This window comes from Bombina bombina, chromosome 1, assembly GCF_027579735.1.
Source record: "Bombina bombina isolate aBomBom1 chromosome 1, aBomBom1.pri, whole genome shotgun sequence".
NCBI classification, from domain to species: Eukaryota; Metazoa; Chordata; class Amphibia; order Anura; family Bombinatoridae; genus Bombina; species Bombina bombina.
Window position 1 is genome coordinate 352,274,229 of NC_069499.1, and position 24,328 is coordinate 352,298,556.

A 24,328-nucleotide genomic window follows, 5' to 3' on the forward strand; every position below is an offset into this window, starting at 1 on the left:
AAAAAAAAGTGGGGGGGGGAGAAAGGGAGAAGGTGATGATGGAGGGTTCGGTAAACTCAGAAATGAACGGGAGATGTGTCAAAGACCTCATTCTAAATCGTTCTATTCCAGAACGCTAGCAATATTTCATGTTGATCTAATTTGTGAGTTTTTAGGTAATGATATCTTTCTAGTGTCAGTAGGTCGCCCACCTGGCTTTTCCATTCTTGCTCAGGGGGACTGTTTGGGTTTTCCAATATTTTGGTATGAGTTTTTTGGCTGCTGTCAGCATTAACAGTAGGAGTGTTTGTTTGCCTTGACCCTCAATTCCTGGGTATGGAGCAAAATAATAAAATCTCTGGTGTAATAGGGATTTGTGTGCCTATGATCTTGGACATTACTTTGAAAATGATTGTCCAGTATCCTTTCAGACGTGGGCATGTCCACCAAATATGGAGGAGCGAGCCCTCTTCCCCGCAACCCCTCCAGCAGGTGTTGCTCATTCTAGGAAACATTTTACATAATCTTGTCGGTGTTAAATACCAATGGCATAACCGTTTTAACTGAATTTCTTGTATTTTAGCTGAAACCGAAGAGCGCTTATTTAATTTAAATGCTTTCATACATATATCCGCGTCAATATTTGGTTTAGCTCTCTTTGCCAAGAAAGTGTGTATGAGGGGAGAGAAGCAGAGGAGGGCTTGACTGTGATTTTATATAGTTTGGAAACCAAGTGTCCTGGGTAGCTATGCTGTATGCAAAGTTTCTCAAAATATGTGGTTTCTCGTCCTAAGTCATTTCTGTGTTTGTGGTGTGAGATGTAGTGTACTAACTGGTTATAATGAAACCATGAGGAGAAAATCTCCCCATGGGTCTCTGTACTTGTATGCATTTTTGATTGGCTGGTGGCTGTCACATGGTACAGGGGGAGTGGAAATAGACACAACTTTTAAAATTGTCAGAAAAAAATCTACTACTCATTTGTAGTTGACTAAATGCTATTGCATTGTCTTGTTATCTTGCATTTGTTGATTATGCATTATTAATTAATTTCATGTCACTTTAATGTGTTTTTGTGTTTCAGTCGTTGAAGAGTGTAAAAGCCTACTTTTAAAAGCAGGATTTGCGGAGCTCAAGGAAGCTGATCACTGGGATATAAAGCCCAACCATAAGGTAAGGAATAAAATAGCGCAGGGGCTACCAACAAGCTTTGCCTTGCAAAGCACAGGTGACTTTAATTTTTCGCCCTCATATTTAAAATGAAAATATGCTCTTTTCCTGTAGTTTTAGATGGCTCAATGCTCTGACATTCAGTGGAGTAAAACATATAATGTATGTAAAAAGATGGATCCCTGGGTAGGAACAAAGCACCAGGAGAACAGCGATGCAGATATCATAAAGACTACAATGCTATACATTATATAATTATATACAAATAGTGTTTAATGAACATTCTTCCTATTAGACCGTGATACATCAAAAATAGCACATTGGAATGATTTCCAATAAAGCAGACGTGATACAGAATAAAGAAAATAAAATTTAAATAAAGCCCTGTAAATAACATTACCTTTCTTCTCAGAATTGGCCATTTCTAATATTGTCCAAAATATATTCTGTTGCTAGTAGGGCTATAGCATACATTGTATTATTAGACACATGGTATTACAGTGGTTGAAAAGGTTTAGAAGAATATGTATGTACATTCATTTAAGCCCCTTTCTAAGCAATTTACAACATGCAATTTGGATTGCAAGACTGAAGATTTGGAATTAAACATTCAGCTTTAGCATATATGATCTAAACGGTAATCCACAAAACATTATCTGTACCTATTATCTATACATAGACCAGCTTTCAGGTTTCTTTCTGGTTGCAGGTAGATTGTTCCATTGTTATAACACTAAAGTCTTCAAATCTACATTGTGTTAGTATTCTATAAAGAAAGATAATATGTGGAGCCATTTTTTGCATACAAACGTATACTCAATGAGTTTTCAACCTTTCTCTTCACCAGTTACTTTAAATTGCTTAAAGGGATAGTATAGTCAAAATTAAACGTTTATTATTCAGATAGAGGATCCAATTTTAAGCAATTTTCTAATTTACTCCTATTATCAATTTTTCTTCGTTCTCTTGATATCTTTATTTTAAAAAGCTGGAATGTAAGTTTAGAAGCCAGCCCATTTTTGTTTCAGCATCTGGTTAGCGCTTGCTGATTAGTGTCTAAATGTAGCCATCCAATCAGCAAGCGCTATCCAGGTTCTGAACCAAAAATGGGCTGGCTCCTAGACTGACTTTCCAGTTTTTTTAAATAAAGATACCAAGAGAACAAAGAAAAATTGATATTAGGAGTAAATTAGAAAGTTGCTTAAAATTGCTCTGTCTGAATCATGGACGTTTATTTTTTACTAGACTATCCCTTTAACAGAAAGTTCAGAGGTGTAACACCTTTTATTCAGAATACTTTTATAATTGTATAGTTTGTATTTTATTTCTATTAAACATTTCATAATAATTTTATTTTTACCATCTTAACATTTGTCACCACCCAGGTCCTGTTTTGAGTCATTTTAGTTGATTTTCAATGTAAATTCAGCCCTATATCCAATGCATGTATGATGTTTGTAATAATAGTATAATACTTTTCTCCTTTTAGTACTTTGTGACTCGAAATTACTCCACGTTGGTGGCATTCGCAGTTGGAGGACATTACCAGCAAGGCAATGGTTTCACCATGATTGGAGCCCATACAGATAGTCCATGTCTAAGAGTAAGAATGCTGGAGATGCTGTTTACTAGTCATGGCCTATGTTTTGCTTTCCATTTCTAATTCCCTGTCATTGATCCATGCTTTGTAGGTAAAGCGCAGGTCTCAGCGAGGCCAGGCTGGATACCTTCAAGTCGGAGTCGAATGTTATGGAGGAGGAATTTGGAACACATGGTTTGATCGGGATTTAACTATTGCCGGGAGAGTTATAGTTAAGGTAATTCACTGACTCTGGGTTCCAGTGTTGCCTTAATTGTTTTTAGGATCTCTATATATAGAAAATTGGAATCTGGAAAGACAAAGGAAAATAATTTAATATACCCTACCAGGTGTATAGTATGTTGGTGAGTCTGTGAGTGCCACCTCCGTGGTGTATGTGGCCCAACGTTTCGGTCCTCAATCCCGACCTTTGTAAAGGTTGCATTCACAGAAGTATATAACACAAACAACCCACCTTATATACTGGAATAAGCCCCAGAAAAAGCCTGCAACGGGCTTCAAACCAGAACGGAAGTGACAAGCGCCCACCGTTATCGATCCAACACCCTTGTCACTTCTGGTCCGGTTTGAAGCCCTTGGCGAACTTGTTCTGGTGATTATTCCGGTGTTTAAGGTGGGTTCATGGAATAAACTTCCAATTGAGATGGTAAACACAAAGGGGCTGAATTATCAAGCCTTCAGACTCTGAGGCTGCGGTTTTCAATCCGCCCGATCCTATACAATCTGGCTGATTGACACCCCCTGTTAGCGGCCGCGAATCTTCAGGGGGCGGCATTGCACAAGCAGTTTTGGTGAACTGCTTGTGTAATGATAAATGCCTACAGCGTATGCTGTCGGCATTCAGCGATGTCTGTCAGACATGATACGCTACAGTGTATCTTGTCGGACAGACATTGATAAATTGGCCCCAAAGACTTTAAAGGAATTCAAAAACGCTTATGCCATGCATAAGGCTATCCTAAGAAAAAAGTAACATGTAATATGGGTAGACTTGATGGACCTTTTTGGTTCTTACCTGCCGTCAAATTATATGTTTCTTTTACCAAAAAACACACACATTTTCAATATGTTTGGTTGAAGGCTAGCATGTATGACTGTAGGTTAGTTGCTCATCTATGAAGAGGCATTGATTGAGCACTATCACAATTTGGTCAAATGCTCTTAATTTTATGATTTTAACCTAGCTTGAGGAGAGAGATATGGATGGATGGATGAATGTGTATTTATGAATACATAGAACATATTCTATGTGAAGAACATTGGAATGTGAAATATTCATATTTCATGTCAGGTTACCACACTTGAGAAAATGCGATTAGCTTTGCATGCGGGTAAGGGTGTTTACTTGTAATACACACAAAAAGCACAAGTCTAGCGGGGTTAACAAGCGAGCACATACTACCGCTGCACTCGGAATCTAGTGTGTAAATTTTTTGAATACATTAAAGTGATGGTAAACTTGATCATTGTAGAACATATCAGTGTAACTATGATTAAAAAAAACAACCCCACTTTCATTCGTGTTTTTATTTTTTTTCCTTTTCTAAATAAGCGTTCTTACTGCTAATCACTCTGATTTACTCCTACCGCTCCTCCTCCTGGCGCCAATCTACACTTTGTCAGTGATGTTTCTTCATCCAGCCAATTATTTTTCTGGCCTTTAGGTGGCTAACTCCTTACACAGCACGCTCCTTGGATCAATTGCGCAAATCAATTGGCCGAATGAAGAAAAGTCGCTGAATTAAAAAAAAAAAAAAGTGCTTCTTATTTATTGTTTTGCTGTACTCGTTTTATCTTTTCTGCTATTCTGAGGACAGTTATATGAGCTTCTACTGCGCTGCAACAATGACCGGTATGTGAAGTCTGTAATGTAAACACCCAGTTATCTTGGAAATTAGAAAACATTAATTTCCTTTTTGTTTGTTTTTTAACTTTACATAGTTTTTTTTTTTGTTTGTTTTGTTTTTTTTTTGGGGGGGGGGCGGTTATTATTCAACTTGTTTTATGTTCTTTTAATTATCTACTGATATGACAGCCATCTGGATGGTTCTGTTTAGGGAAGAAATATTCATATTTGTAATTGATGATGGAGGGCTCAGTCTAAATAATAATGGCTCCTACCATTGTGAAAGTGTTTGGTTTAGATTTTAAAGAAAGGAAACCAGAGCTGTGTATGACTGCAAGAAAAGAGAAGTTTTTTTTTTTTTTTAGTTTTTTTTAAATGTCCTATTTAGATAGAGCATTTTATTATTCCCATTCATTCATACTATTGAACTATTTGTTTTACTTCTACATATTCAAAGCCTTGCACTGAAAGCACTCTTGTGTTCTTCTGTGGGTTGAGCATGAAAAACAGTTTGAAGATGACACTCCTTATTGGCAGAGCAGTCATGTCCAGTAGCGGCGGTGCACTGCATCTGGGTGTGTGGCTTTGATCTGTGTTTAATACCTTTTGGAAAGATTAGACAGCGATGGAATGTGTTTAATATAATTACAGAAGTACATTTAAGAATAACACTCAGTCTGTTACTCTCTCAGGATGGGCACCGTCTGCAGCATCGTCTGGTTTATGTGGATCGTCCTATTCTCCGAATTCCACACTTAGCCATTCATCTTCAGCGCACTATTAATGAGAGCTTCGGACCCAACACTGAGCAGCACTTGTGAGTAATACATACCTTCTATATATTCTTTTGGCCTTATTCCTGTTTGTGTTTTTTTGTTTGTTTTTAAATAATTTTATTGACGTTTAATACAAAGTTACAGACAAAATCAATCATGATAGATCATTTTCTCATTGATCTAAAACAAATATTCTTGTCTTGTCCACTTTAACTTACTAGAACAAACTGAAAAAACCCTCAAGTTTTCTATGTAAGTGTCAATTATTACCCATAAAACCTGAACACATACTCAGACTATGCCATGTGCTAGAGGAACCTTCTGGATTACTCATGAAATAAACATCATCAAAAGGTACATTTTGGAAGAAGAGACCACTTTTGGGTCCTATGATACAAATTATAGTAATATTGCATATGCTCAAGAAAAGCAAAAAATATAATATGAAATGACTGGCTCAGACCAAACAAAAAAATATATGGCAACTGGTTTAAAAACTAAAAGTCCTTTATTTCATCCATTTAAAAATTCCATAGCTTAAAAATGTAGAAAAACATGGCACAGACAGATAGACACGTCTAATGAAATGACTGGCACCTGGTAAATACAGTGGAACATCCCTGGCATGAGACAAATTTACTGGTGTTAAAAAAAAAAAAAAAAAAAAAAGCTAAAATAAAAGCTTCACAATATAACCGTAAGAGACCATTTTATACCCTTACTGTAGATGCTTCCGATACTAGGATCTAAGTATACTAGCCTCTATCATCCTTAGAACTAATAGGAGCATCAAAGCTATTGAAATCAAGCTCATCTGTGTTTAATATAATCTAATAAACTAACAATCCACAAACACTGTTGGGTAGGGGAGCACCAGGAGTAAAAATACTGAATTAGCACTATAATTCGCACACACAGTAACTATGAATCGTGGTTAACTATTCGCTTGGTGGAGTGCAAAGTTAAAGGAATAGTCAACTCCAATATTTTTATTATTTAAGAAGATGAATAACTCCTTTACTACCCATTCCAGCTTTGCACAACTAACATTGTTATATTAATATACTTTTAAAATGCTAAATCTCTGCCTGCTTCTAAGCCCCTGCAGGCCGCCTTTATATAAGTGCATTTTATTAGCTTGTCACAGTTAGACAGTGTTAGTTCATATTTGTGATATAGATAAGGTTTTCACTCCTGTGGAGTTATGAATGAGTCAGCACTGATTGGCTAAAATGCAAGTCTGTAAATAGCACCAAGATAAGTGGGCAGTTTGCAGAGGCTTAGATACAAGGTAAGCACAGAGGTAAAATGGTATATTAATATAACCGTGTTGGTTATGCAAAACTGCAGAATGGGTAATAAAGGGATTATCTACCTTTTTTAAACCTTAAAATTTCTGGAGTAGACTGTCCCTTTAACAAAATTAACCCTTTTGCTGCTAAGCCTTTTTTCAACCCAGTGCTGAGCCAATTTTGAGTTTTTTTGCTACCTACATTTAAACCCTATTGTAAGTCAAATACCCTCTCAAATTTATATATTGTTTTTTTTTTTTCAGCAAGCCTAGCAGATTTACAATATGCCATTATTATATTTAGAATTCATGGTTGCATCAAAAATATATAATTTTTGTGTAAATTTTAGTTAATAATATTGAAAATGACCACTGCTGTTACTGTAATTACCTTAATAAATTGTCATCAAGGGTACCCATATGTGAAATGGGGACCCATAATGACTTGGGGATTATAATTTTAGATTAGAGAGGCCCCATTGTGCAGAAGAGAAATAAAAACACTTTTTTCTTGCAAGGTGTTCACTGTTGCAGAACCTAACCCCATCCAGGTCTCTTGCAGCTACCGGTCCATCCTGGTACAGACCCTTTGTGACGTCACCACATGCGTACGTAGTGATATCACTGGCACTTCCATGAAGCCTGACTAGGCCTCCAACAATCCCTGGCTTGAAGTGCAGAGGATTGCTGAAAACAGTGTTTGATCGGCGATCCCCCATATATGATGCATAGCTCATCATGCGCATCGTAGGGGTTAAATAAGTAGTAATATAGGCAAGTTATATAAGAAACTAAACTCTATTTCAAATATAACAATATATCAGACTCATTAGCAACATATCTTGGAGTAGGTACGTCGCAATAGCACAGCTGTCAAATCATTAGGAGCATACTCACAAACTAAAGCATTTCGCTATAGAATCTAAGAGAGGAGTAAACCTTCATGTAGTATACTGATTTAATAACTATCTAGGCATGTAAGCAGTATCATTTAAATCAAGCAAAGCCAACCTATTCTGGAACTTCCTATAAAATACTAAAGTCATTTTAATAGTTAGGAAACATCTTTTAAAATATTGTTTCCTGACCTACAATGTAACATCTGTCTACTCTAGATTACAACAAAATAACATCACATTTGTTATCTTGCATTTACCTTTTGCACAATAGATGTTACTTTCTACTCAAACTAAAACATGAGTAATAATACTAATAAAATCTCATTAACACAAACTATGGGCTAGATTACAAGTAGAACGCTACTTTATCACGCTCCCGTAAATGGGCAAATTCTCCTGTTTTATGGGTGCTTGCTAAATAACCAGCCATTACAAGTGCATGGTTATTGCTACCGCCAGCTCTCAGTAGCATTTAGCACTCCAAAAATTAACCAGAGATCAGATCCCCAAAATATAGTGGTGTGTTTGTTTTATTAAATGAAATATATTAGATATTTTTTTTAAATTTAAATAACTGCAATAAGCAGTTATGAGGGGTTAAAGTTGGCGGGTGTGGGGTGTTAAAATAAATAAATAAATAACTGCACTGGAAAGTGCCTCTTACATTGTGGTTTATCTGGACTGTGGTATTCATATAAATATGTATTGTATGTGTGTTAATATGCACAAAATTGTGTGCGCTGGTATTACGAGTGGAGCACAAATTTCACGCTTGTGAAAGCGCAATTTTGTGCTCCACTCGTAATCTGGCCCTATATGTCTAATAGATAACTATTGAAGCCTAGGAGCTCACCAGTTCAAGTCCATAGAAGTCAAACTGTATCATGTAAAGCGGGAGTAATACAATTAAGGAGGGGGCAGTGCAGCAGATGCCTAATAAGGTTTAGATATACAGCAAGGTTTAGAGCCCCCAAATTAGACAATTAGAGTCTAGGTTGCTCCTTTCTTCTTGCCCCTTCCACTACACTGGTGATCTAAGTCATTAAAAGCCCTCCAGAGCTTTTACGTTGAGCTGAGCCCTGGATGCCTCTGATACATGACAAAACAGCATCCTGACATGAGAGATAGATATAGATATATATATATATATATATATATATATATATATATATATATATATATATAATGTTCAAAGAGAGCACTTTCACCTTCAAATGCAAATGTCAGGGTGCCAGTTTAAGTGAATGAATTTTAATGGATAAAGCGTGACGTTTCGGGGGGACACTCCCCTTCCTCAGACGTCTGAGGAAGGGGAGTGTGTCCCCGAAACGTCACGCTTTATCCATTAAAAGTCATTCACTTAAAAGACCAGAGAGTGCCTTCCTTTGTGTATATGTATGTGTGTGTGTGTGTATGTATGTGTGTATATATATATATATATATATATATATATATATATATATATATATATATATATATATATATATATATATATATTTCATTAAATTAATTACCTAAACTAATTACAATTAAATAAACTAAAGTACAAAAAAACAAACACTAAATTGCAGAAAATAAAAAAATAATTACAAGAATTTTAAACTAATTACACCTAAGCCCCCCAAAATAATAAAAATCCCTACCCTATACTAAATTACAAATAGCCCTTAAAAGGGCTTTTTGTGGTGGTATTGCCCCAAAGTATTCAGCTCTTTTACCTGTAAAAAAAAAAAAATACAATACCCACCACCCACACACCCAACCCTACTCTAAAACCCACCCAATACCCCCTTTATAAAAGCCAACACTAACCCCTTGAAGATCACCCTACCGTGAGCCATCTTCACCCAGCCGGGCACAAGTGGTCCTCCAGAGGGGCAGAAGTCTTCATCCGATCCGGGCAGAAGAGGACCTCCGACCGGCAGAAGTCTAAATCCAGACGGCATCTTCTATCTTCATCCATCCAGAGTGGAGCGGGTCCATCTTGAAGCCAGCTGACGCGGAGCATCCTCTTCTTCTGACGACTCCTGACGAATGAAGGTTCCTTTAAATGACATCATCCAAGATGGCGTCCCTTGAATTCCGATTGGCTGATAGGATTCTATCAGCCAAACGCAATTAAGGTAGGAAAAATCCTATTGGCTGATGCAATCAGCCAATAGAATTGAGCTTGCATTCTATTGGCTGATTGGAACAGCCAATAGAATGCAAGCTCAATCCTATTGGCTGATCCAATCAACCAATAGGATTTTTTTCTACCTTAATTACGATTGGCTGATAGGATTCTATCAGCCAATCATAATTCAAGGGACGCCATCTTGGATGACGTCATTTAAAGGAATCTTCATTCGTCGGAAGAAGAGGATGCTCTGTGTCGGCTGGCTTCAAGATGGACCCGCTCCGGATGGATGAAGATAGAAGATGCCGCCTGGATGAAGACTTCTGCTCGTCTGGAGGTCCTCTTCTGCCCGGCTGGGTGAAGACAGCTCAAGGTAGCCTGTACCTGCCAGACTCGTAATACCAGTTGGCGTTTAAAAAGCAGCGTTGGGACCTCTCAGCGCTGCTTTTTAAGGCTAACGCAAGACTCGTAATCTAGCCGTATATGTGGGACAAGCTGTAATGGGGCAAATAAAATAAAATAATTGAAGCAACAGATCGAACCAAATTACAGGAGATAGACTGAAAACACCTAGAAGGATAGAAAGATAAAAAATAAGAAAACGAAAAAGAAAGAAAGGAATATTGGGACATGAGAAGTAGATTGAAATGACACAATTCCAAAATATCAGTATAAATATACATGGCCAGCTATAGCTAATGAACGCCAGCTGTACAGTTTGCTATGTTACTTCAATACTAAGAAAAAACTACGTATTAACCATCAGGCTGAGGGGGTTACTAGACCCTAAACATAAAGGCCAAACTGGCACATTTGTCTGTGTAGAGGAGTGTTGAGAGGGAGAAAGGGAATGAAAGAAATAAGGGTAAACTGTCTGTACAAGGGAGCCTAATGTTAATAGGTATACTTGAATCTATATAGTTTTTAGATAGGTAAGAAAGCTATGGGGTATTAGTGTCATAAAGAATTGTGTCCCAGGTATTATAACTAGGTAATAGTTACCTGTGATAGTGGTATTTTTGGGGTTACAAGGACCTATACTATTAACTACTGCTAATGGCTGCTATAAGCGATAAGCTTGATTATAAAAAGGCAGCTCTAGTGTAAATACAGGGAGTGCAGAATTATTAGGCAAGTTGTATTTTTGAGGATTAATTTTATTATTGAACAACAACCATTTTCTCAATGAACCCAAAAAACTCATTAATATCAAAGCTGAATAGTTTTGGAAGTAGTTTTTAGTTTGTTTTTAGTTATAGCTATTTTAGGGGGATATCTGTGTGTGCAGGTGACTATTAATGTGCATAATTATTAGGCAACTTAACAAAAAACAAATATACACCCATTTCAATTATTTATTTTTACCAGTGAAACCAATATAACATCTCAACATTCACATATATACATTTCTGACATTCAAAAACAAAACAAAAACAAATCAGTGACCAATATAGCCACCTTTCTTTGCAAGGACACTCAAAAGCCTGCCATCCATGGATTCTGTCAGTGTTTTGATCTGTTCACCATCAACATTGCGTGCAGCAGCAACCACAGCCTCCCAGACACTGTTCAGAGAGGTGTACTGTTTTCCCTCCTTGTAAATCTCACATTTGATGATGGACCACAGGTTCTCAATGGGGTTCAGATCAGGTGAACAAGGAGGCCATGTCATTAGATTTTCTTCTTTTATACCCTTTCTTGCCAGCCACGCTGTGGAGTACTTGGACGCGTGTGATGGAGCATTGTCCTGCATGAAAATCATGTTTTTCTTGAAGGATGCAGACTTCTTCCTGTACCACTGCTTGAAGAAGGTGTCTTCCAGAAACTGGCAGTAGGACTGGGAGTTGAGCTTGACTCCATCCTCAACCCGAAAAGGCCCCACAAGCTCATCTTTGATGATACCAGCCCAAACCAGTACTCCACCTCCACCTTGCTGGTGTCTGAGTCGGACTGGAGCTCTCTGCCCTTTACCAATCCAGCCACGGCCCATCCATCTGGCCCATCAAGACTCACTCTCATTTCATCAGTCCATAAAACCTTAGAAAAATCAGTCTTGAGATATTTCTTGGCCCAGTCTTGACGTTTCAGCTTGTGTGTCTTGTTCAGTGGTGGTCGTCTTTCAGCCTTTCTTACCTTGGCCATGTCTCTGAGTATTGCACACCTTGTGCTTTTGGGCACTCCAGTGATGTTGCAGCTCTGAAATATGGCCAAACTGGTGGCAAGTGGCATCTTGGCAGCTGCACGCTTGACTTTTCTCAGTTCATGGGCAGTTATTTTGCGCCTTGGTTTTTCCACACGCTTCTTGCGACCCTGTTGACTATTTTGAATGAAACGCTTGATTGTTCGATGATCACGCTTCAGAAGCTTTGCAATTTTAAGAGTGCTGCATCCCTCTGCAAGATATCTCACTATTTTTGACTTTTCTGAGCCTGTCAAGTCCTTCTTTTGACCCATTTTGCCAAAGGAAAGGAAGTTGCCTAATAATTATGCACACCTGATATAGGGTGTTGATGTCATTAGACCACACCCCTTCTCATTACAGTGATGCACATCACCTAATATGCTTAATTGGTAGTAGGCTTTCGAGCCTATACAGCTTGGAGTAAGACAACATGCATAAAGAGGATGATGTGGTCAAAATACTAATTTGCCTAATAATTCTGCACTCCCTGTAGAGGAGCTGGGGGTTACTAAACAGATTATAGAATGGTAACAGGTAGAAGTGTTAAAGGGGTTACAAGACATATTACAAAGAAAATGATTATGAAACTTACAATAATGGTTGTTACAAAAATTAGATGCTAAAAAAAATTTCTACAAAAAAATAGCTACAAGAAATAATTGTACCAAAAAATCCAAAAAAGTTCAAAAAAATGGAAAAAAAAGTTTCAGGAGAGTCCATAAGGGCACTATATAAGATACCATAAGAGTACTTCTAAGAAACGGTGCCAGTCCAAATGCGTATTAAGGCCTTTGGGGACCAATGTTCCCAACTCGTAAGTCTATCTGGCCTCTCGTTGAAGGAGTATTTTCCCCCTGTCCCCTCCTCTCATCAGTGGGGGGACGTGATCAATAAGCTCATAACGCAGATCTTTAACTCTATGTCCCTTTTTGAGGAAATGCCTCACCACTGGTTGGTCAGATTTACCCCTATCTATGGCCATCCTGATAGAGGACTTATGATTGGCCATTCTTGTTCAGAGGCCATCTATGGTCTTCCCAACATAATAGCAGTGGAGTAAATAGACTACATGAGTGGTGGTACATGTAAGTCTATATTTATGAAAGTATTTCTTGCCCTTTTGTGGGTGGGTGAAGTTCGAGCCTGTGGTCAGTCCGTGGCAAGTGGTTCACCCTCTACATCGGTAACATCCAGGTCTTCCTTGTAGCGAAGAGGCTTTTTGATAACAGTGGACCGGGTCCATATGTCCTAGTCCATCCCTAAGGGACCTGGCCCTTTTAAACCCTACCCTAGGAACCGGAATATTTGCTAGAGGCAAGTTGTTATCTGTGGCTATAATCTGCCAATTCTTTTGTAGGGCTCTAGACATCCCCTGTTTGTCTTGTGTGTAAGTAGTCACAAAGGTCATACATGATTCTACTGGTTCCCTTTTGTACTTTCAAATCATGTTGTAATTGTTGTTCCTTGGTAGGGTACCCCCTCTGTTCAAATCTCACTACTCGTTTCAGTTGTGAGATCGGAAGGGACCTTTTTGAGGGTGACAACTGGTATAATGGAGGATTGAATTGCAGTCCGTTGTCTTTCTAAGTAATGTTGACTGTAGTGTGCCATCCTTTTTATATAGACGAAGGTCCAGGAAATCAATGGTGTCCTTATTGTAATTGATTTTAAATTTTAAAGCCGGACCTGCTTGGTTCAACTCCTGGTACGATTGTAGTAGTTCCTGTTCGGTACCTCTCCAAACCAGTATAAGGTCATCTATATATCATCTGAACAAGATGATCCTAGAGTCCTGGAATAGAAGTGTATCCATTTCCTCAAATTCTGCCATGAAAAGGTTGGCATAAGATGGGGCCACTTTGGACCCCATCGCCATCCCTGTGAGTTGTAAATAGATCTTCTTTTCAAATTTAAAATAATTACATGTTAGGCAGAATTCCAATAGGGTAAGCAACACATCCACTGATGACCCCAAATATGGATATCTTAATAGTTGGTTAGTGATGGCTCTTAGTCCCAACCGGTGGGGTATAACGGTGTAAAGACTCGTCACATTCAAGGACACTAAGAGGTCCATTTCTTGAATGATGTCTTGTTGTTTTAAGATGTTGAGCAACATTGGAGTCCAACAAGTAGGATCCCATTCTCCTAACAAGTGACTGTAGATGGGCATCTACAAAGCAGGCTAGAGGTTGGAGCAGTGACTGTATGGCCAAAACTATCGGCCTCCCTGGTGGGTGTGCAAGGGACTTAAAGGGACATTATACACTCATTTTTTCTTTGCATAAATGTTTTGTAGATGATCTATTTATATAGCCCATAAAGTGTTTTTTTTTTTTTAAATAAATGTATAGTTTTGCTTATTTTTAAATAACATTGCTCTGATTTTCAGACTCCTAACCAAGCCCCAAAGTTTTATGTGAATACTGTCAGCTACCTTCTCCAGGTTGCTCCTGTTTGTGTAAAAGGTCTTTTCATATGCAAAAGAAGGGGGAGGGGGGAGTGTCTTATTTGCCACTTGCAGTGGGCTTTCCAGCTACCTTTTCAACAGAGCCAAAATAACAGCTTCTAAGTAAGTTTTTAAACAATTTTATACTGGATTTTTATATCAGTATCTGTGCATCTTATTCTTTATAGTAGTGTCTATTACATGCAGTTATATGAAAATGAGTGTATACTGTCCCTTTAAGTATGTTTGGAACCGTGTAGAAAACCGGCAGCCTAGGATATGGAGTCCTTCTAATTTGTCCTTCTTCCTGTATTTTATCCAGATAGTCAGCAATGGTTCTTTTAAATGTCCCAGTGGGGCCCATTGGTAGTTTACGATAGACCAAGGTATCCTCCAATTGGGATAGTGCTTCTTCTCGGTTATCTTTATAGTTAAGGATCACTGTGGCCCCTTCTTTTGTCTGCCTCACGTATGATGATATTCTTGTCCTTGGCAAGGGTTTTCACCGCCTGGCGTTCACCTGTGAAAAGATTGTTATATCCTGTACTTTTGTTTTGTTGTATACAATTTTCCATTTCATCTTGTGTTAAGCATTGATAGGTGCGGATACTAGGGCTGGTACTGGTAGGATCAAATGTTGATTTCTTATTGAATCTTTGTTGTTCCATTGTTGTATTTCCAAAGTGCTCTTTAAAGGGACAGTCTAGGCCAAAATAAACTTTCATGATTCAGATAGAGCATGTAATTTTAAACAATTTTCCAATTTACTTTTATCACCAATTTTGCTTTGTACTCTTGGTATTCTTAGTTGAAAGCTTAACCTAGGAGGTTCATATGCTAATTTCTTAGACCTTGAAGCCCACCTCTTTCAGATTGCATTTTAACAGTTTTTCACCACTAGAGGGTGTTAGTTCACGTATTTCATATAGATAACACTGTGCTCGTGCACGAGAATTAATCTGGGAGCAGGCACTGATTGGCTAGACTGCAAGTCTGTCAAAAGAACTGAAAAAAGGGGCAGTTTGCAGAGGCTTAGATACAAGATAATCACAGAGGTTAAAAGTATATTATTATAACTGTGTTGGTTATGCAAAACTGGGAAATGGGTAATAAAGGGATTATCTATCTTTTAAAACAATAACAATTCTGGTGTAGACTGTCCCTTTAAGTTTTAATTGTCTCTGGAATTTCTGAAGATACACATAAAGAGCAAAGTTGTCCGTGCCAGTCCTTTTATTTAGGACCCTCATTTCCATCTCTGTTAGGGTCCTATCACTGAGGTTTACCAATATATTTGTTTCCGCTGGTTGGGGTGGTTTGCCCCTTGTGGCCACCCCTTCTGGGATGTAGCCTTCCCCCCCCCCCGTTTTTTGACCATGTCGTAACCCCAGTGGTATGGACTGGTTCCTTGTTTGATCTGTTAGGAGTTTGATCCTCCTCTGAGTTCGCTCCCGAGCTGTCCACTGTAGTAAGATTAGCCGGTTTCCTATACCTGGGCCGTCTCTGTCGTCCTGGGTACTCCCTCTGTCTGTCCTGCTTTGATTGAAGATGCCGTTGATAGAAGACTTCATCCGGATCATGGACCTCTTCAGCCCCCCGCTTGGGCTTGGATCAGGACATTGGAGGAGCTCTTCAGGACGGATCGGTGAACCTGGTATGGTGAAGACAAGGTAGGATGATCTTCAGGGGCTTAGTGTTAGGTTTATTTAAGGGGGGTTTGGGTTAGATTAGGGGTATGTGGGTGGTGGGTTGTAATGTTGGGGGGGGGGGGGTATTGTATGTTTTTTTTTTACAGGCAAAAGAGCTGAACTTCTTGGGGCATGCCCCGCAAAGGGCCCTGTTCAGGGCTGGTAAGGTAAAAGAGCTTTGAACTTTAGTAATTTAGAATAGGGTAGGGCATTTTTTATTTTGGGGGTCTTTATTTTATTAGGGGGCTTAGAGTAGGTGTAATTAGTTTAAAATTGTTGTAATATTTTTCTTATGTTTGTAAATATTTTTTTATTTTTTGTAACTTAGTTCTTTTTTATTTTTTGTACTTTAGTTAGTTTATTTCATTGTAGTTATTTGTACATATTGTATTTAATTAATTTATTGATAGTGTAGTGTTAGGTTTAATTGTAGGTAATTGTAGGTATTTTATTTAATTAATTTAAGTATAGTGTTAGGTTTAATTGTAACTTAGGTTAGGATTTATTTTACAGGTAATGTTGTAATTATTTTAACTAGGTAACTATTAAATAGTTCTTAACTATTTAATAGCTATTGTACCTGGTTAAAATAATTACAAAGTTGCCTGTAAAATAAATATTAATCCTAAAATAGCTACAATGTAATTATAATTATAGGAGCCTCTAACGCTGGTTTTCACGGCTAACGCCAAACTCCAAATCTAGGCCTATATGTGGGACAAGCTGTAATGGGGCAAATAAAATAATTGAATCAACAGATCGAACTAAATTACAGGAGATAGAGTGAAAACACCTAGAAGGATAGAAAGAAAAAGATAAAAAAAATAAAGACAACGAAAAAGAGAGACATGAGAAGTAGACCCAAAGGGGTTACAAGACATATTATTTATTTCTTTAATTTCCTTTCTATATATCTCTTAAAGGGATACTAAACCCAATTTTTTTTCTTTCATCACTTAGATAGAGCAGGCAGTATTTAGCAACTTTCTAATTTACTCCTATTATCAATTTTTCTTTGTACTCTTGCTATCTTTTTTTTAAATGTGAGCCAACCCATTTTAGGTACAGCACCCTGGATAGTGCTTGCTTATTGGTGGCTACATTTTAAAATTGGATGCTGTATCTGAATTGTTAAAAAAAAAAAAAAATCTCTTTAATACCAAGTAACTAGCAGTCTGAGTATACAATCTAATTTTCTGATGTAGCAGCTTCTTTCAGTCTGTAGTATGAAGAGAGAATTTGTTTATGTCATAGGATTCCTATCCTGGCGTCTTCAGTGCAAGAGAGTTTGGAGAAGGACCCAATGGATTCAAGCACCTCTTGTTACACTGCAGTAGGAAGCTCAGGCCAGGTAAGGCTATTGTAGATAACATTCACCAAAGCAAACATAATGGCAGAAAATGTTTGATATTTGATCAAGATACATTGATATAACTGATATTTCCAGACGGATATGGTTTATGTGAATCATAACCTTTTTATTGTGTGATTACAGCCTTGTCCCCAGAAGACTGAGAGACACCACCCACTGCTTCTCACCTTGCTCACGGAAAAGCTAGGAGTCAAACCTGAACAGATCTTGGAAATGGAACTGTGTCTGACAGACACACAACCAGCAGTAAGTTACAGTGGTATATCCTGAGGCAGTGATAGAATGCGCACAGTGGTACAATTACAGAAGCTAATGATACATTGTACCCAAAACTGGGAATGACACCGTTCTAAAATCAACAGTGTAATAGACTACACTTTGTGTACAATAATTTAATGATTCAAAACCTACATCCTGCATTTACATAATAAGACTCCTATATTAGCTTCGGTGTAGTAGATGCTACTTCCATCACTTAGTAATCCTAGTCTTGCAGCTGTCAGGCATACTGTATATAGTGCACTAGGTACCATTTTATTATAATTTGTGCACTGTGTCTTATGTGCCATTATTATTTTATGTACTGTGGTCATTTCCTGTTATTGGAAGGTATCATTTGCTCAATTGTTTTGTGTTTAATAACCAGTGTTTTTTAGTTTCCAGCACTATTATTAGTGAAGGAAATCACATTAAATGATTTTCTCTTTGAAGCATCATCACATATTACCATTCACATAGTAATTTGACTTTTTTTTATTTATTTTTCCCTGTAGTTTATGGGGGATGGTCCCATTCGGCCAATCATTAACCTTGATTACTTTTATAAGAATATGAATATATAGTTTAGTTGTTTTTTTTTAATCACTCTTCGTTTTTTAAATTAACTTTTAGTCCCTTTGAATTGATAATATAGTTCCATCATGTGTATGTGGCGCTCTTTAATATCACAGTAAGAATGGATTGAGTCACCAGTGGGATTGCCAATTATGTGATACTTTATTTTTAGATTGTAGGATTTATAGTGATAGGACATTAAGCAATGTTTTATTGTTTGAGATGTTTAGTGCGATATATAAGATAATGGTGTTTATATGTGTATTGATTATTTTGAGAAAGAGCTGTGTAGTCTATTCCACTGTTGATTGGTTACCAGCTACCTTAAATGATACATTTCTCCAACATTGGTGTGTCCGGTCCACGGCGTCATCCTTACTTGTGGGATATTCCCCTCCCCAACAGGAAATGGCAAAGAGTCCCAGCAAAGCTGGTCACATGATCCCTCCTAGGCTCCGCCCACCCCAGTCATTCTCTTTGCCGTTGCACAGGCAACATCTCCACGGAGATGGTTAAGAGTTTTTTGGTGTTTAAATGTAGTTTTTATTCTTCTATCAAGTGTTTGTTATTTTAAAATAGTGCTGGTATGTACTATTTACTCTGAAACAGAAAAAGGATGAAGATTTCTGTTTGTAAGAGGAAGATGATTTTAGCAGACAGTAACTAAAATCGATTGCTGTTTCCACACAGGACTGTTGAGATGAAGTAACTTCAGTTGGGGGAAACAGTTAGCAGACCTTTCTGCTTAAGGTATGACAAGCCATATTTCTAACAAGACCATGTAATGCTGGAAGGCTGTCATTTCCCCTCATGGGGACCGGTAAGCCATTTTCTTAGTTAAACATAAAAGAATAAAGGGCTTCAAAAAGGGCTTAAAAACTGGTAGACATTTTTCTGGGCTAAAACGATTGCTTTACTAGGCATATTATGCAGATTCTAACTAATAATTGTTATTATAATCTTGGGGAACGTTTAGAAAAACGGCAGGCACTGTGTTGGACACCTTTTTCAGATGGGGGCCTTTTCTAGTTATAGACAGAACCTCATTTTCGCGCCATTAATGCGCAGTTGTTTTTGGAGAGCAAAGCTAAGCTAAGAATCACTGAAAAAGCTTATAGAAGGCGTCATTTGGTATCGTATTCCCCTCTGGGCTTGGTTGGGTCTCAGCAAAGCATATAGCTGGGACTGTATAGGGGTTAAATGTAAAAACGGCTCCGGTTCCGTTATTTTAAGGGTTAAAGCTCTGAAATTTGGTGTGCAATACTTTTAAGGCTTTAAGACACTGTGGTGAAATTTTGGTAATTTTTGAACAATTCCTTCATACTTTTTCACATATTCAGTAATAAAGTGTTTTCAGTTTGAAATTTAAAGAAACAGTAACGGTTTTATTTTAAAACGTTTTTTGTGCTTGATTGACAAGTTTAAGCCTGTTTAACATGTCTGTACCATCAGATAAGCTATGTTCTATATGTATGAAAGCCAATGTGTCTCCCCATTTAAATTTATGTGATAAGTGTGCCATAGTGTCCAAACAAAGTAAGGACAGTAATGCCACAGATGATGATATTGCCCAAGATGATTCCTCAAATGAGGGGAGTAAACATGATACTACATCATCCCCTAATGTGTCTACACCAGTTTTGCCCACACAGGAGGCCCCTAGTACATCTAGTGCGCCAATACTTATTACCATGCAACAATTAACGGCTGTAATGGATAACTCCATAGCAAATCTTTTATCCAAAATGCCTACTTATCAGAGAAAGCGCGATTGCTCTGTTTTAAACACTGAAGAGCAGGAGGGCGCTGATGATATTTGTTCTGACATACCCTCACACCAATCTCAAGGGGCCATGAGGGAGGTTTTGTCTGATGGAGAAATTTCAGATTCAGGAAAAATTTCTCATCAAGCTGAAACTGATGTTGTGACATTTAAATTTAAATTAGAACATCTCCGCGCACTGCTTAAGGAGGTGTTATCTACTCTGGATGATTGTGACAATTTGGTCATTCCAGAGAAATTATGTAAGATGGACAAGTTCCTAGAGGTTCCGGTGCCCCCCGACCCGGGTGGCGGACATAGTAAATAAAGAGTGGGAAAGGCCCGGCATACCTTTTGTTCCCCCCCCCCTATATTTAAGAAATTATTTCCTATAGTCGACCCCAGAAAGGACTTATGGCAGACAGTCCCCAAGGTCGAGGGGGCGGTTTCTACTCTAAACAAACGCACTACTATTCCTATCGAAGACAGTTGTGCTTTTAAAGATCCTATGGATAAAAAATTAGAGGGTTTGCTTAAAAAGATTTTTGTACAGCAAGGGTTCCTTCTACAACCAATTTCATGCATTGTTCCTGTCACTACGGCAGCGTGCTTCTGGTTCGAGGAACTAGAAAAGTCGCTCAGTAGAGAATCTTCGTATGAGGAGGTTATGGACAGAGTTCAAGCACTTAAATTGGCTAACTCTTTTGTTTTAGATGCCGCTTTGCAATTAGCTAGATTAGCGGCGAAAAATTCAGGGTTTGCTATAGTGGCGCGCAGAGCGCTTTGGCTAAAGTCTTGGTCAGCGGATGTGTTATCCAAGACAAAATTGCTTAAAATTCCTTTCAAAGGTAAAACATTATTTGGACCAGATTTGAAAGAGATTATTTCAGACATCACTGGAGGAAAGGGCCACGCCCTCCCACAGGATAGGTCTTTTAAGGCTAAAAATAAGCCTAATTTTCGTCCCTTTCGCAGAAACGGACCAGCCTCTAATTCTGCATCCTCTAAGCAAGAGGGTAATACTTCACAACCCAAACCAGCCTGGAAACCAATGCAAGGCTGGAACAAGGGTAAGCAGGCCAAGAAGCCTACCACTGCTACCAAAACAGCATGAAGGGATAGCCCCCGATCCGGAACCGGATCTAGTAGGGGGCAGACTCTCTCTCTTTGCTCAGCCTTGGGCAAGAGATGTTCAGGATCCTTGGGCGCTAGAAATAGTTTCTCAAGGTTATCTTCTGGAATTCAAGGAACTACCCTCAAGGGGAAGGTTCCACAGGTCTCAATTATCCTCAAACCAAATAAAGAGACAGGCATTCTTACATTGCGTAGAAGACCTGTTAAAGATGGGAGTGATGCATCCAGTTCCAATAAAAGAACAAGGAATGGGATTTTACTCAAATCTGTTCGTAGTTCCCAAAAAAGAGGGAACATTCAGACCAATTTTGGATCTGAAGATCCTAAACAAATTTCTCAGGGTTCCATCGTTCAAAATGGAAACCATTCGAACGATCCTTCCCACCATCCAGGAAAGTCAATTTATGACCACCGTGGATTTAAAGGATGCATACCTACATATTCCTATCCACAAGGAACATCATTAGTTCCTAAGGTTCGCTTTTCTGGACAAGCATTACCAGTTTGTGGCACTTCCATTCGGATTAGCCACTGCTCCAGAATTTTCACAAAGGTACTAGGGTCCCTTCTAGCGGTTCTAAGACCAAGGGGCATTGCAGTAGTACCTTACTTGGACGACATCCTAATTCAAGCGTCGTTTCTGTCAAAAGCAAAGGCTCATACGGACATCGTCCTAGCCTTTCTCAGATCTCACGGATGGAAGGGGAACAAAGAAAAAAGTTCTCTGTCCCCGTCAACAAGAGTTCCCTTCTTGGGAACAATAATAGATTCCTTAGAAATTAGGATTTTTCTGACAGAGGTCAGAAAATCAAAACTTCTAAGCTCTTGTCAAGTACTTCACTCTGTTCCTCGTCCTTCCATAGCGCAGTGCATGGAGGTAATAGGTTTGATGGTTGCAACAATGGACATAGTTCCTTTTGCACGAATTCATCTAAGACCATTACAACTGTGCATGCTCAAACAGTGGAATGGGGATTATACAGACTTGTCTCCGATGATTCAAGTAGATCAAAAGACCAGAGATTCACTCCGTTGGTGGCTGACCCTGGACAATCTGTCACAGGAATGAGCTTCCGCAGACCAGAGTGGGTCATTGTCACGACCGACGCCAGTCTAGTGGGCTAGGGCGCGGTCTGGGAATCCCTGAAAGCTCAGGGTTTATGGTCTCGGGAAGAGTCTCTTCTCCCGATAAACATTCTGGAACTGAGAGCGATATTCAATGCTCTCAAAGCTTGGCCTCAACTAGCAAAGGCCAAATTCATAAGGTTTCAATCAGACAACATGACGACTGTTGCATATATCAATCATCAGGGGGGAACAAGGAGTTCCCTGGCGATGAAAGAAGTGACCAAGATAATTCAATGGGCGGAGGATCACTCCTGCCACTTGTCTGCGATCCACATCCCGGGAGTGGAAAATTGGGAAGCGGATTTTCTGAGTCGTCAGACATTCCATCCGGGGGAGTGGGAACTCCATCCGGAAATCTTTGCCCAAATAACTCAATTATGGGGCATTCCAGACATGGATCTGATGGCGTCTCGTCAGAACTTCAAGGTTCCTTGCTACGGGTCCAGATCCAGGGATCCCAAGGCGACTCTAGTAGATGCACTAGTAGCACCTTGGACCTTCAACCTAGCTTATGTATTCCCACCGTTTCCTCTCATTCCCAGGCTGGTAGCCAGGATCAATCAGGAGAGGGCCTCAGTGACCTTGATAGCTCCTGCGTGGCCACGCAGGACTTGGTATGCAGACCTGGCGAATATGTCATCGGCTCCACCATGGAAGCTACCTTTGAGACAGGACCTTCTTGTTCAGGGTCCATTCGAACATCCGAATCTGGTTTCCCTCCAACTGACGGCTTGGAGATTGAACGCTTGATTTTATCAAAGCGTGGGTTTTCAGATTCTGTAATAGATACTCTGATTCAGGCTAGAAAGCCTGTAACTAGAAAAATTTACCATAAAATATGGAAAAAATATATCTGTTGGTGTGAATCCAAAGGATTGCCATGGAACAAGATAAAAATTCCTAAGATTCTATCCTTTCTACAAGAAGGTTTGGAGAAAGGATTATCTGCAAGTTCTCTAAAGGGACAGATTTCTGCTTTATCTGTCTTACTACACAAACGACTGGCAGCTATGCCAGATGTTCAAGCATTTGTTCAGGCTCTGGTTAGGATCAAGCCTGTTTACAGACCTTTGACTCCTCCCTGGAGTTTAAATCTAGTTCTTTCAGTTCTTCAAGGGGTTCCGTTTGAACCCTTACATTCCGTAGATATTAAGTTATTATCTTGGAAAGTTTTGTTTTTGGTTGCAATCTCTTCTGCTAGAAGAGTTTCAGAGTTATCTGCTCTGCAGTGTTCTCCTCCTTATCTGGTGTTCCATGCAGATAAGGTGGTTTTGCGTACTAAGCCTGGTTTTCTTCCTAAAGTTGTTTCTAACAAAAATATTAACCAGGAGATAGTTGTACCTTCTTTGTGTCCGAATCCAGTTTCAAAGGAGGAGCGTTTGTTACACAATTTGGACGTTGTCCGTGCTCTAAAATTCTATTTAGAGGCTACTAAAGATTTCAGACAAACATCATCCTTGTTTGTTGTTTATTCTGGTAAAAGGAGAGGTCAAAAAGCGACTTCTACCTCTCTTTCCTTTTGGCTTAAAAGCATTATCCGTTTGGCTTATGAGACTGCCGGACGGCAGCCTCCTGAAAGAATCACAGCTCACTCCACTAGGGCTGTGGCTTCCACATGGGCCTTCAAGAACGAGGCTTCTGTTGACCAGATATGTAAGGCAGCGACTTGGTCTTCACTGCACACTTTTGCCAAATTTTACAAATTTGATACTTTTGCTTCTTCGGAGGCTATTTTTGGGAGAAAGGTTTTGCAAGCTGTGGTGCCTTCCGTTTAGGTGACCTGATTTGCTCCCTCCCTTCATCCGTGTCCTAAAGCTTTGGTATTGGTTCCCACAAGTAAGGATGACGCCGTGGACCGGACACACCAATGTTGGAGAAAACAGAATTTATGCTTACCTGATAAATTACTTTCTCCAACGGTGTGTCCGGTCCACGGCCCGCCCTGGTTTTTTTTTATCAGGTCTGATGAATTATTTTCTCTAACTACAGTCACCACGGTATCATATGATTTCTCCTATATATATTTCCTCCTGTCCGTCGGTCGAATGACTGGGGTGGGCGGAGCCTAGGAGGGATCATGTGACCAGCTTTGCTGGGAC

The 24,328-nt window shown here is 39.0% G+C and overlaps 1 protein-coding gene across 4 annotated transcripts in view; it reads left to right on the top strand.

Annotated features, from left to right (window-relative positions):
* Positions 1-24,328, top strand: part of DNPEP (aspartyl aminopeptidase) — a 351,605-nt gene that overhangs the window by 250,609 nt on the left and 76,668 nt on the right. For all 4 annotated transcript variants that reach the window (XM_053698172.1, XM_053698174.1, XM_053698173.1 and 1 more), the window contains exons 3-8: positions 1,064-1,152; positions 2,639-2,752; positions 2,841-2,966; positions 5,288-5,412; positions 17,254-17,350; positions 17,495-17,617. In XM_053698172.1, the coding sequence (XP_053554147.1) occupies positions 1,064-1,152; positions 2,639-2,752; positions 2,841-2,966; positions 5,288-5,412; positions 17,254-17,350; positions 17,495-17,617 (674 nt within the window). The remainder of the gene's footprint in view (positions 1-1,063; positions 1,153-2,638; positions 2,753-2,840; positions 2,967-5,287; positions 5,413-17,253; positions 17,351-17,494; positions 17,618-24,328) is intronic.